This window comes from Misgurnus anguillicaudatus, chromosome 11 (genome assembly GCF_027580225.2).
Source record: "Misgurnus anguillicaudatus chromosome 11, ASM2758022v2, whole genome shotgun sequence".
Lineage (NCBI taxonomy): Eukaryota > Metazoa > Chordata > Actinopteri > Cypriniformes > Cobitidae > Misgurnus > Misgurnus anguillicaudatus.
In genome coordinates, this window is record NC_073347.2 from 32,546,537 (window position 1) to 32,560,328 (window position 13,792).

The window sequence follows — 13,792 nt, forward strand, 5'->3', positions numbered from 1 at the left end:
TTTAGCTGATAATCGTGTAATTCTTCAGAGACACTTTTTTTATGCAAATGTTTTCTCTTTATTGACGAGGTAACTCATCAATGGTGGGGAAAGAGTTAAACTGGTGGTCTTCTTCCTCTGCTTACAGTTTTTCCGCTTACAAACTCCGCCATGTAAATTGGGAATCGGCATGGCGTGAGCGCAACTGGCTTTTAAAGGGGATAGGATATGATTTTTCATTGGTTTATTGCACATTACACCCAAAACACACCCATTACTCATTACGAGAATAGGAACAACCCTTTTAGACTGTGCACCAGGCACATAAACCTTTTTTTAAGTTGTTAAACTATCAAAAGTGGATTTGGGCACACCCTAACTGACCTTGCGCCATGCGCTTTAGACTATATCGTTAAAATAGGACCCTTAATTTTAAAAGAAATGCGTCTTATAAGTACCTCTTTTAAGAACCTCTTACTTTGGTTCTTTGAAGAAACAAAAATGGTTCTTTTGACATCACTGTAAAGAATCCTTAAAATGCAGGTGCTACAAAAGGTTTTGACAACAATGCCATACAGTAGAAGAACCCTTTTTGGTTCCAGAGAACCGTTCAGTCAAAGAACCATTATAATCTAAAGAACCTTTTTTTATACAGAAAGGTATCAGAGATTCCTTATGGAATCGTTCAGGTTCTTCTATTTCATTGTAAAGCATCTTTATTTTTAAAAGTGCAACAGCATGTTTAATAATGCTTAATTTAAAAATAAACCCTTTTGGGCGATGTGTTCCCTATTTCAAGTATGAAATCCAAACCTCATTGAGCTATGTCATTAACTTGACCTTTCCCCATCAAATTACCACTTCAGCGTGCAGTTCATATTACATTCTGTTAGTGGTTCTCTGTATGCATTGGTCAGCAATGACATCATCACCATCATCTTCCTGGAGAGCTGGCGCCAGACCATAACTAACAGGGGGGCACGCGGCTTCCAACAGGGGGGCACGCAATTAGCAACAATAACAATAACAAGGGGTTAAAACAACAAATACAGTGCAAGCACACACTCATACAACTGGTACAGACTGTCTATAGCCACACTTCACATTTAAGCTCACGTAAATTAAAACAATGCTAACATACCTTTAAAAAAGCTTAAGGCGGCGTGTGCGAACATTAAACTTCCTCAAAACAGTGTCCTGTAGATTTGAAAATTTCAACTCGACCTCTAATCTCAGAGTTTGAGCCAATCGGGGTTTGCATGGAGTCAGATGGAGCAGGCGGTGCTGGTTCGTTCTAAATGTTCTAATATCCATATTTTCACAATCCATAAAATGCCGCAAAAAACACCTTGCTAGTATCAAGTCACATTAATATGCTAAAGACGCATGAGACGCTGCAATACAACCAATCAGAGAAACTGGTCTATTTTAATAAAAAAAACACATACATTTCCTCGTTTGATTACATTAAAAGTCATGAAACATTCAATGTTTAATTTATTTTAATTATTCTTGATATATATTAAATTAATACAAAACTGTGAAAGGGGGCACAACAACCTGTTTGGGGGGGGCCCGGCCTGCGAATGCCCCCCCTTGATGCCGGCCCTGTCTTCCTGTAACTCAACTTGTAGACTTTGAGCTAACAACACCAAGTGTACGAGTTTAATTCCCAGAGTATATATTTCTATATTTATATTTACGCGTTTGGCAGATGCTTTTATCCAAAGTGAGTTACAGTGCATTACAAGGTATACATTTTTTTATTAACTTATGTTCCCTGGGTTCAAACCCATGACCCATGGTTCAAACCCATGAGTACCAACATAATGGTAGGTGTAAACCTTTAAATTCACTTTATATTCAAGAATATAGCGTAACTTCAATCTTTTTTGTTTTTTAATAATTTGGAGGTTGTAATGCTTTTATTATGTTCAGATTGGACTAATGTAATTCATTATATGATGGTATTTCTCATGCATCACTTTCACGCATGCAGTTGGTTCAAAATGCTGCTGCTATGCTTTTAACAGGAACTAGGAAATTTGAACATCAGTTTGAGCATCTCTTCGTTGGCTTCCAGTCAAATTTCAGACTCAGTATAAGCTGCTACTCTTTGTTTTTAAGGGTCTAAATGGACTGGTACCAGACTGGTGATTTTAGTGATCTTCTCCAGCAACATACTTCTTCTAGGTCTGTACGATTTGGACAAAGATTTCAACTAGTTGTCCACAAGTCTCAATTAAAATCCAAAGGAGACTGGACCTTCTCAGTCCCTCGTTTATGGAATAATTTAACTCTCGATGTCAGATCTTGCACTACTATTGATGCATTTGATGGCTTATTTGTACTCTATTGCATTTGATGGAAACTACTTTAATTTTTTTTATTGTGTTTTATACATTTTTTAAATTATATGTGTCTATTATGTAAAGCACTTTGGTCAACGTCTGTTCTTTTTAAATGTACTATACAAATAAATAAACCTGAACTTGACTTTGAAAGCTGAGCAGTGTCTGTATGAGGAAACTGAGTCACGATTATTGCAAGTTTTGCATTTTTCACATGGTAGATATATGATCATCATCACTGTGATTCAGATACCTCTTCCAGTTATTGCTCGCCCAAATTGATCCAAAGGAAACTGAATCTCTCCTCCGGGGCCGTGTGACGGGGACTCATTGCTCAGTATTAAATGACATAAATGATGTTGATCGTCAACAATGCATTGAAAATCTCACTGTTGGACACAGATTCCTGTCTGTGAACTTGACTTTCTGTAAGTGAAGGTCAGCCAGATATCAGCATAATTTCTGGTTCACAGTACCTCCCACTTAAACTTCTACATAAAAGGATCAACCACAGTTTATTTTTAGTCGCCATTCAGAAGCGGTTCGGTCTGAAATCAGACTTAAGTGGAGTTATGCTCAAGGACATTTTGTTAACTCGAGTGTCTCAAACAAAACTTCAGAATATCTTTCATACATTCAGTGCCGTAGCCTTTGGCGAACCCAACAACTGGTTTTATGAGCAGACTGTGGGCGTGCAGTCTGAGGTATGAGATCATGATGGGTTTCTGTACGAATCTTACATGACATCGTCTCAAAATCATCTCAAAAAGTCGTGTAAACACCTTTTTCTGAACTTCCACTGTTGGTTTATCTTCGTCTGCCCAAACATTAAGCGCTATGAGTCGGTGGAAAAGTAAGTAAGACAGGGAATTATAAAAGATCAAGCCATCGAATAACACATTTCGCACAACTTTATAAGTGAACTGCATGCCAGACTTTAAATATAGCTATATAAAACATATGCCAATGTAGTCATTACTGTGATGTAAAGTAAAATAGAAAAAAGTGCAGTACTATATAGGAGATAGAGAGCGGTTTCGGACACAACAATACAGAGCAATCGACTCCTGAAATGCTCTTGCTGTATTTTTAAGTAATGCGCATGACGGTTTTTGTGACGCCACACAAAGTCGAACACATTTCTTCTGTCTTGTCCTCAAATCAAACATACCGTGCCATATTTAAAGAAAGATCATGTGACTATTACACACGCCAGGCAACCTATAAATATATAGGATATACACTCATCTAAAGATTATTAGGAACACATTTTTAGTTTCTCATTAATGCAATCTAATCAACCAATCACATGGCAGTTGCTTCAATGCATTTAGGGGTGTGGTTCTTGTCATCTCCTGAACTCCAAACTGAATGTCAGAATGGGAAAGAAATGTGACTTAAGCAATTTTAAGCATGGCATGGTTGCTCAGTTACTGGGATTTTCACGCACAGCCATTTCTAGGGTTTACAAAGAATGGTGTGAAAAGGGAAAAACATCCAGTATGAGGCAGTCCTGTGGGCGAAAATGCCTTGTTGATGCTAGAGGTCAGAGGTGAATGGGCAGACTGATTTAAGCTGATAGAAGAGCAACTTTGACTGAAATAACCACTCGTTACAACCGAGGTATGCAGCAAAGTATTTGTGAAGCCACAACACGCACAACCTTGAGGCGGATGGGCTACAACAGCAGAAGACCCCACCAGGTACCACTCATCTCCACTACAAATAGGAAAAAGAGGCTACAATTTGCACAAGCTCACCAAAATTGGACAGTTGAAGACTGGAAAAATGTTGCCTGGTCTGATGAGTCTCGATTTCTATTGAGACATTCAGATGGTAGAGTCAGAATTTGGCGTAAACAGAATGAGAACATGGATCCATCATGCCTTGTTACCACTGTGCTGGTGGTGGTGGTGTAATGGTGTGGGGGATTTTTCTTTGCACACTTTAGGCCCCTTAGTGCCATTTGGGCATCGTTTAAATGCCACGGCCTACCTGAGCATTGTTTCTGACCATTTCCATCCCTTTCTGACCATTTCCATTGCTTTATGACCACTATGTACCCATCCTCTGATGGCTACTTCCAGCAGGATAATGCACCATGTCACAAAGCTCGAATCATTTCAAATTGGTTTCTTGAACATGATAATGAGTTCACTGTACTAAATTGGCCCCCCAGTCACCAGATCTCAACCCAACAGAGCATCTTTGAGATGTGGTGGAATGGGAGCTTCGTGTCCTGGAAATCCCATCAACTGCAAGATGCTATCCTATCAATATGGGCCAACATTTCTAAAGAATGCTTTTAGCACCTTATTGAATCAATGCCACATAGAATTAAGGCAGTTCTGAAGCCGTAAGGGGGTCAAACACAGTATTAGTATGGTGTTCCTAATAATCCTTTAGGTGAGTGCATGTGAGTTTATGCAGAATTACGCTTTTTCAATTTGCACAATATGAAGGGTATTGGAAATGCAGCTACTGTTGACATCCTACATAAAGCAGATGTATTTCTGCCCTTATTGTGTCCACAAGCAGCATCATCACATCTCAGGCTCTGGTTTCTATCACTCGGCGTAGGATGTTTAATAGAGCGTTCGCTTGTGTACATATGGAGAGGTTTAAATGCTCCGCAGTGCTGCCTGTTATTTGATTAGGATTGATTTCAACGATCGGGGATGCGGTTCAGAACGAGAGATGAGCTGGCAAAATCTGATCCTTCTTTCCTGTTTTTTATTTTTTTCTCAGTGCTGCTTTTGCAGTTTAACTTATTTTTCTTTCACCATCTCTTCTTATTTCTCTCTCCTCCTCACTTTCTCTCCTCATGGCATTCATGTTTTTCTCTATCCCATAACTGCCTCTATAAATTAAGTTCACCGCGAGTGACACCAATTCAAGTCAAGCATCCGCAAAAAGACATTTATTGCTTAATGCCTGTCAAGCCTGCTTAAATCTGGGCGGCTGCGTCCTCTTCAGCATTAAAGCCGGGTTATTGCTACTGTAAGCGTATTTAATGTTCATTGCTGTTTTTTATGTGTGAGTATTTTAAATCAGTCAAGATTGATTGCTACATACAGTAGCTTAACACTTTCGGCTTATCTCTACACAGCGTCTTACTCGAAACCCTTTTCCTCTCAATTCAATTTGGTGTGCTTTATTGGCATGACAGAATCCGTACCTTGTATTGGCAAATCATTGTGGTAAAATATGATGTACAGACATTGCAACATAAATAATAGCAGATGGGGTGGTGCGGTCAATAGCATGGTTTGTTTGATAACAATGATCGCTGATTGTACATTATCATGCTTGATACATGGCTCCTTACTGAATGTGATCCTCGACCTCAAAACCACTCATAAGTAGCACGGGTTTATTTGTAGCGATAGCCAACAATATTGTATTGGTCAAAATTACAGATTTTTTTGCCAAAAATAATTAGGAAATTAAATAAACATCATGTTCCATTAAAGATATTTTATACATTTCCTTCTGTAAATATATAAAATAAATTATTTATCATTAGGAATATGTGATGCTAAGGACTTCATTTGGACAACTTAAAGGCGATTTTCTTAGAGTTTTTGGCATCCTCAGATTCCACATTTAAAAAAGTTGTGTCTCGGCCAAATATTCAGCTTTTAGAAGATGTATAAATCTCAATTGCAAAAAATGTAGCCTTATGAGCTGTTTTGTGGTCCAGGGTCACAAATATTGATTTGAGTTGAAATTATTATATTACTGGTATGTGAGAAGACACAACTAAATAAAATAAACATTTAAATTAAATTCTGAAATGAGATGGGTAACCTGAACAATCAGCTTAATGTAGAAACTAATTTAACAGGTTTAAAAAAGTAAAGGCAGGTCTATAGTATAGAAGTTGTTTAAAGGATTACTCCATTTAAAAAAAAAATCTGGATAATTTACTCCCCCATGTCATCCAAAATGTTTGTCTTTATTTGCTTTGAGGAAAACATCCTAGGATTTTTCAAATTTTGAAAAATTTGTGTTGATGATGCGAGGTCGCTCTGGCGCATCACACGGCCGGTGGAAGAGGAGAAGTTGAGGTTTAAAAGTACATATTTTTTATTTTTCTTGCCAAAAATGAAAATAATTTCGCTAGATAAGACCATTATGCCTTGTTTGGGATCGTTTAGAGCCATTTGAAGCTGTGTTGAAACTGCAATTTTAAACTGCATTGAAACTGTAAAGTGTTGAGGTCCATTAAAGTCCATTAAAATAAGAAAAATCCTGGAATGTTTTCCTCAAAAAAATATATATATATATTTTCGACTGAACAAAGAACGACATCAACATCTTGGATGTCATGGGAATAAGTACATTTTCAGGAAAAATGTTTTATGAAAGTGGAGTAATCCTTTAAGATCAGACAGAAATAGGTCTACATGGTAACAACTACAGGTCTTCTCGGGTCCACCTTGATTCGAAACCCAAGGTCTGACCTGAAAGCTTTACATGTGCCTCTGACAACGGTCAGGTATAATATTAGCGGTTCTCGGGTAATTTTAAAATGAATGTGTTTTTGCCGAACCGACCCGAGCAGACCCAAACTATTTTGCGTGTGTGCATTGAGTCCTTTTCCAACCTCTACTTTGTTTGCCAAGAGCACTTACGACATTTTGTGGCTGGCGGTAGGTACATTTTTGTCGAGACAGACCTGTCAATCAATTTTAAATGCACATTTAAACGGTTACCTTTGTGTTGTCGTCAGATTAAAAAGGAAAATACATGGAGCAGCGGGGCTGCAGACTCCACACACGTTGGTGCCGTTTACATTTGGGTCCAGTCGGGTTCGAAAATTTTGCCACTGGGTTGGGTCAAATTTTTTTCTGGTTTGTCTCTGGTTTTCAGGTTATTTCCTTTAAAAAATAAAAAATTATGCACGTTAGGTTCGGGTAAAATTCGATTTTCGGGTCAATTTGGGTACATTACTTTGGAATCTATAATGCTGCGTTCACACCAGCCGCGGTATAGGCGTCAAGCGCGAGCGATTTCAATGTTAAGTCAATGTGAAGACACGCGTCTGGAGGTCTTGCGACGTGAATGAGGCATTTAGCACGGTGCGGTAGACGCGCGAATGCCCGGAATTGAACATTGCAGCGGGAAACGCATGAGGTGAAAAGTTTGAACTTTGGCGATAAAACGCACCGCTTTAACCAATCAGTAGCTTGCTCTAGTAGTGACGTGATTACAGAAAGCGAGCGAAGTCGCAGAAGCCCCTCCCATGACACGAATTTCCACGTGATTGTCTCCATGACTAGAATTTCATGCACGGCTTTCACGGGCAAATGAAGCGAGTACACTCAAATTGTTCAAGCGGCAAACTAGACGCGGTAGACGTGAATTTGACGCCTCAAACGCGGCTGGTGTGAACCCAAAGTAAGACCTCTAGTAGCCTAACAACTGCCCCTGTTTATTTTTTAAATAGAATATGAATATGTCAAGAAGTCTCTCTCATGCTCTTTCTCTCATTTCACACAGAGATTACAGAAAATATATGAATCCTCATTTGATTTTGGCTCATTTCTGGAATCTGTGCGTGTGTTCACACACATCCTGTAAAGGTCCTGCACGTGACATCAGGGTGTTAAGACATTGTTTCTGTTTTTTCTTCACAAAGAATGTGTTCCAGGACTGATCCCAACAATTAGGTCCTCATCACGAGATTCATCCGGCAATCAATCGCAGGACGTGTTTGCATTCAAATAGAAAAAATTCTACCAATTCTATGGCAGTTTTCTGGGATCCATTCTCTGCGTGAAAGGATTTGGACAGTCATATCCGATCTGATTTTTTTAGTTCAGACAGATAAAGACTGTCACTGTACAGTTAACTGAGACTCATGGGAAATCTCTCCCAGGAGCAGACAGCTGCAGAAAGGAGCGTTTGAAGAAAGGCATATAAAGTGAGTTGGCGTAGTGTTTTGGGATCTGTGGTTTGGTTGTACGTGCTGATGTGTGGCAGCTGTTGATGTTAAGAAGGGCAGTATCGTCTACTTCATTAGTTCATCTGAAACAAGACCGATTACTTCATCCTCTCGTGCAGTTTCTGTAGCTGTGTCCCTCTCTTCTCGCATCACACCCTCGAAATCTCCTCTTCTCTTTGCATGACTGAGGCTTTTGAAAGTTTCTTCTCTACTGTGACTTTCTGTTGCCATAAGAGAGCCATGTGCGACCGCTGTAATGATAGCCTATCCAACGCCATCTGTCTTACATCTGCCAGTGGCGGCCCTTAGAGAGGGATGATGAATCAACACAATGTAGAGTTTTGGGCTACTGAGAAAACAAACTTTTAGATTGTCACATCAAAACATAAAGCAAGAAACCCTACATGCATCTTAAAGTTTTTCCTGGAAAAGCTGCTGCAGTGCAAAATGTTTTGGCATTAATGAGTTAATCACAGAATACAGTGACAGTTCACTTTTTCAGCACTCTTGCTTTTTCTCCATTTTAGCAAAATATGGGTATATTTGTAACAATAGCCAACAAAACTTTTATCACTATTATCATTTTATATGCCAAAATCATTAGGATATTAAGTAAAAGATCATTTTCCATGAAGATATTTTGTAAATTTCCAACCGTAAATTTATCAACAATGTATTAACATTAGTAATATATGTTGCTAAGCACTTAATTTGGACAACTTTACCTCTTTCCCCACCATTGACGAGTTATCCTGTCAATTAAAGGATTAGTCCATTTTCTTAAAAAAAAATCCAGATAATTTACTCATCACCATGTCATCCAAAATGTTGATTATTTCTTTGTTCAGTCGAGAAGAAATTATGTTTTTTTAGGAAAACATTCCAGGACTTTAATGGACCCCAACACTTAACAGTTTTTTAATGCAGTTTAAAATTGCAGTTTCAAAGGACTCTAAACAAGCCCAAATGAGGCATAAGGCTCTTATCTAGCGAAATGATTGTCATTTTTGGCAAGAAAAATCAAAATATGGGCTTTAAACCACAACTTCTTGTCTTCCTCCGGTCCTGTGACGCAACAGCGCGACCACACGTAATACCTCATCACGTCAAGAGGTCACGGATGACGTATCAAAACTATGCCCCAGTGTTTACAAGTGTGGAGAAAGAGGATCGTTACGACATTGTTGTATGTGGAATGATACTTATTAATGTCTTTGTGTCAGTTTATTGTTTAAAATGGTCCGCAAATGTTCATATATGTAACACGTGACCTTTCCACGTCATTACGCAATTACGTGAGGTCGCGCTGGCTCGTCACACAGCCGAAGAAAGACGAGTAGTTGTGGTTTAAAAATGCATATTTTTTATTTTTCTTGCCAAAAATGACAATCGTTTCGCTAGTTAAGAGTCCTTTGAAGCTGCGTTGAAACTGCAATTTTAAACTGCATGAAAACTGTTAAGTGTTGGGGTCCATTAAAGTCCATTAAAATGAAAAAAATCCTGGAATGGTTTACTCAAAAAACATAATTTCTTCTCTACTGAACAAAGACATCAACAGTTTGGATAACATAGTGATGAGTAAATTATCTGGATTTTTTTAAGAAAATGGACTAATCCTTTACGGCAATCCATATTTCCGCTATTATCCAGGAAGTGCGCTCTTACCCAACTTATAAAACACTGAAGCATCCACTGATCCAAAAACAGTAAAAACTCTGTATGTTTTGATCATCACTCTAAATCTGATCTCTAAAAAAAGTCCTTTACAAAAATGCAATTATCTCAGCTTTTTGTTCAAAACTTGGTATTTCGGGTATAAACCTACCCATTTTGAGAGGTGATAAAAAGAAAACAAATAAAATAATATAAAACTTTTTTGTGTGAAAGCAGAGGGTCTGTTCTTTCATTTGATATAGTGTATGTTTATATTTAAAGAAAAATATTTTCTGGAAGGCATGAAACCATCTATACTGTATATTTCTCTTTAAGAGAAGAAAAATTGGATATTTAACTACTGTTACACTTCATTTGTTTCAGTTTAAATGATTTTTGATTTGCGTTCCTAAATATGTCTTGTATAACTTAATGAAAAATACTGTCAATCTATATTGGTCTCCTCCTTTCTGTCCTCAGCTTCAGTAGGAGAGGTTACTCCCAGCGGAGACACAATTCTGCCATCCGCTGCATTAAATTCTCACTCACTACACCTGATAAATGAATAGAGCTCCCAAATCCACAGGCAAATAGACCTAAATAAACACAAAGCCTGTCGTTTACACAGAGGCGTGTAATTCCATAATCCCTTTCCCGTACGTTCTAACCTTTCCTCTGCCAGAGCGTTGCCAACTACAATCGCCTGCTCACCCATGTGGCACCTTGTTCAGAGGTGACCCTCGCTATAATGCAAGCAGCTTACTGATGTCCAGAGGTTGAGAGGTGTAAGAGATTACAACGGCTTTAGTTTGAGATTTTCACTTGACCTTAGAGACACTCGATGCAAAGATTGTGTGAAGAAGTCAAAAGAATGACTGAATAGATAACAATGTCATTATGGACAGATTCTGACCGCTGTACCTGTAAGGTCAGACTCATTGTAGACAGCTCTGTGAAATCTACACATTTTTGTAGCGTTTCATAAGCATGAACACTTTTACAGGATATATGGATCTACAGTATAGATACATACACAATCCATTTTAATAGTTGTAAATATGCACTGAGATAAAAAAATAAAACTTGATTGATTCATTGTCACCTCTGCTTCCATCAAATCTCCCTAAATCGCAAACAAACTCACACATTGGTGGTCAAAAGTGATGTCCAACACTAAACAACTGACATGTTTACCCTTTATTTTATTATATCTTATTAAAAATAAATATATAATTGTGTATGCATGTTGCACTGGTGCGTTTGGAGTATAAACTGAAGCTTACACACAAAACATGTGCAAAGTTTAAAAAGACTACAAACTATTAACACAAAAATCAACAAAAGTTTTTCTTTCAATGCATTGTGAATATATTTCCTTGGATTGAAATATTTGGAGGTTTAAATATATTTTTAATGCTTTGAAATGTATTTATTTCTTAAAATATATTAAAAAAATATACAAATAATTCCCCAAAAATATATGGGTGAAAAATATATTTTTGTAAACATATTTCAGCAAATATATATTTTGGACATTTTTTGTATATTTTGAAAAATATATTTAAAAATATATTATTTTGCCATATGGGTTCCTGTCTAATTTGGCATTTCTTAAAAAAATGTACTCAGTTTTATTTTATTTTAAACCTTAAAGTTTGGCTATTTGTCCATACTCCTCATATTTTGATGGTTTAATCTAACCTGACCACGCATTACCCATATGCAAAAAATATATGATTAAAAATATCCAAAAATATATTTTGAAATACGTTTACAAAAATTTATTTTCACAAGTATATTTTTTGGCCATTTTTTATATTTTGAAATATATATTTAAAAAGAAATATATTTTAAAGCATTTATATTAATATCGCATAAGAAAAAACTTTGTATGTTACAAACCTGTAAACATAACAAGTTTAAAAAGAGGTTAAAATTAAATATATTTGCACTTATACATTTTATACTTGTACTGGAAAATATTTGTTTTGCCATATGGCAGTCCCTGCAGAAAAAAGTTATTATGCAATCGCATGATTCAATGCATAATCATCCAAAGTCTGCATATTTATGCAGCGGCCTCATTTTTTAAATACGCCACACTTTCGCCACATAAATAGCAGATTTTGTGCGCAAAATATGAGGGTTTGCATGATTTCATAATCTCCACATTTTCGTGGCAAAAAGTCACATATATCTTAGCAGAAAGCTGAAAAATGTTGCATTTACTTCACACAAGTGCAACCGTGTCCCCTGTTGCCATGGGAACGTTATGAAGTGAATTAATTACGCAACGTGAACATCAACGAAAAGCTGCAAACAGTTTTTGCAAGTTCTCTCAGTTTTTGCAAGTTCCTGCAATTTTTCCAAGCAATTTCATTGCATAAAATTGATTAAATATCCTGTATATTCTGTTGCAATTTTTTAAGAAAACGTGCCCGCAACAATCACAAAACTGTGATTTTCTGGTATGGGTTGTTATATTAGAAATGTATTTGTTGCCCCTGACATACATTTTGATGTTAATATATGAATGTTAAAACTAAACATATTTTCGAAAACATATTTAATTAAGCTTTACTTTCTACAAAATGTATGTAACATATATTTAAAACATATTTTTGACCAGAGAAATGTATTTTTTGCCATATGGGTAAGAGCAAATAGGCCTATTGTAAAAATTTCTTTCATGACATCACTTTTGATCATTACTGTACATTACAACTCACGAGTCTCTCATTATCGCCCCCTGCAGGTACGGTGGACCAAAACAGCAGGCAGTGCCTCCGACAAGTTCCAGGAAACGTCCATCTTCAATGAGACTCTACGGATCCCCAACATCCAGAGAGTGCAGGGCGGTCGCTACTACTGCAAAGCTGAGAACGGGGTGGGGGTGGCTGCTATCAGGTCCATTCGCGTAGATGTGCAGTGTAAGTGTTAGGGCTACGATCCTTCCTTTTCTCGATCTGATCCCTCCCGAAGGAGGTGAATCAGTGTGAACTCTCCAGAGCTCCCTATCTGTCCCAGTGTTGGTTTGTTTGAGTAATGAGAGCACTTGGGCTTGCAATGTGTGTGGGTGGTTATGGATAACAGGAGAGGAAACAATGCTCAATTGAGCTGCCAAGACAAATGAGGAAACGCATTAGCACACCCACCAGTTTTTGGGCAGATTTAATAAACAGTGATGGATAGACATATGGGTTGCACTGGACAGATTTGCCTGGAGAGTTCTGGTGAATGAATTGGATGGATCCTGAGTTAGAGTTAAAGCGATAGTTCAGACAGGGTCACACTCTTTATGTGTGTAAGGGAAACCCTGCAATGCTGCCCAGCACCACTGACCCACTGTCCCGTTGAGCCAAGGGTCAGGTCATTGGCTTCATCAAGAGCCCACACAAATAACCCAAGAAAAAACTTCCATTCTCTGCAATCCATCTTTCTACTTACTCCTCACAAGCAAACTCTTTCTATGAACAATCTTAGGGTGTACTCACACTATGCGTACCCCCAAAGTATGGTTCAGTTGGCTAGTGTGATCACTTCGTATTATACCAGGATGTGTTACGCTTATGCATTGCCTGGTACGTTTTGCAGAAGTGGTCTCTGGCATGGTTCGCTTTGATTTGGGGTTGGGGCGCGGAGTGCAAAAACTTTAGCATTCTGATACTGCAACACAAATACATGCAGACATTCGTCACCGCATTCCAACGATCCCACATCATGCATGAACGAATCATAAAGTGTAGTGTAAATGCAGACCAGCAGGGAAGTGGGGAAGGAGGACAATCACACTCAGGTACAGTTCGGTATAATTGCTTAATCAGATCAACCTCACTCTGAACAAATAATCTCACTCTTC

At 37.8% G+C, this 13,792-nt stretch overlaps 1 protein-coding gene across 3 annotated transcripts in view; it reads left to right on the forward strand.

Moving 5' to 3' along the window:
- mdga1 (MAM domain containing glycosylphosphatidylinositol anchor 1) overlaps positions 1 to 13,792 on the forward strand; it is a 312,596-nt gene that overhangs the window by 85,575 nt on the left and 213,229 nt on the right. For all 3 annotated transcript variants that reach the window (XM_055169632.2, XM_055169631.2, XM_055169633.2), the window contains exon 4: positions 12,689 to 12,863. In XM_055169632.2, the coding sequence (XP_055025607.2) occupies positions 12,689 to 12,863 (175 nt within the window). The remainder of the gene's footprint in view (positions 1 to 12,688; positions 12,864 to 13,792) is intronic.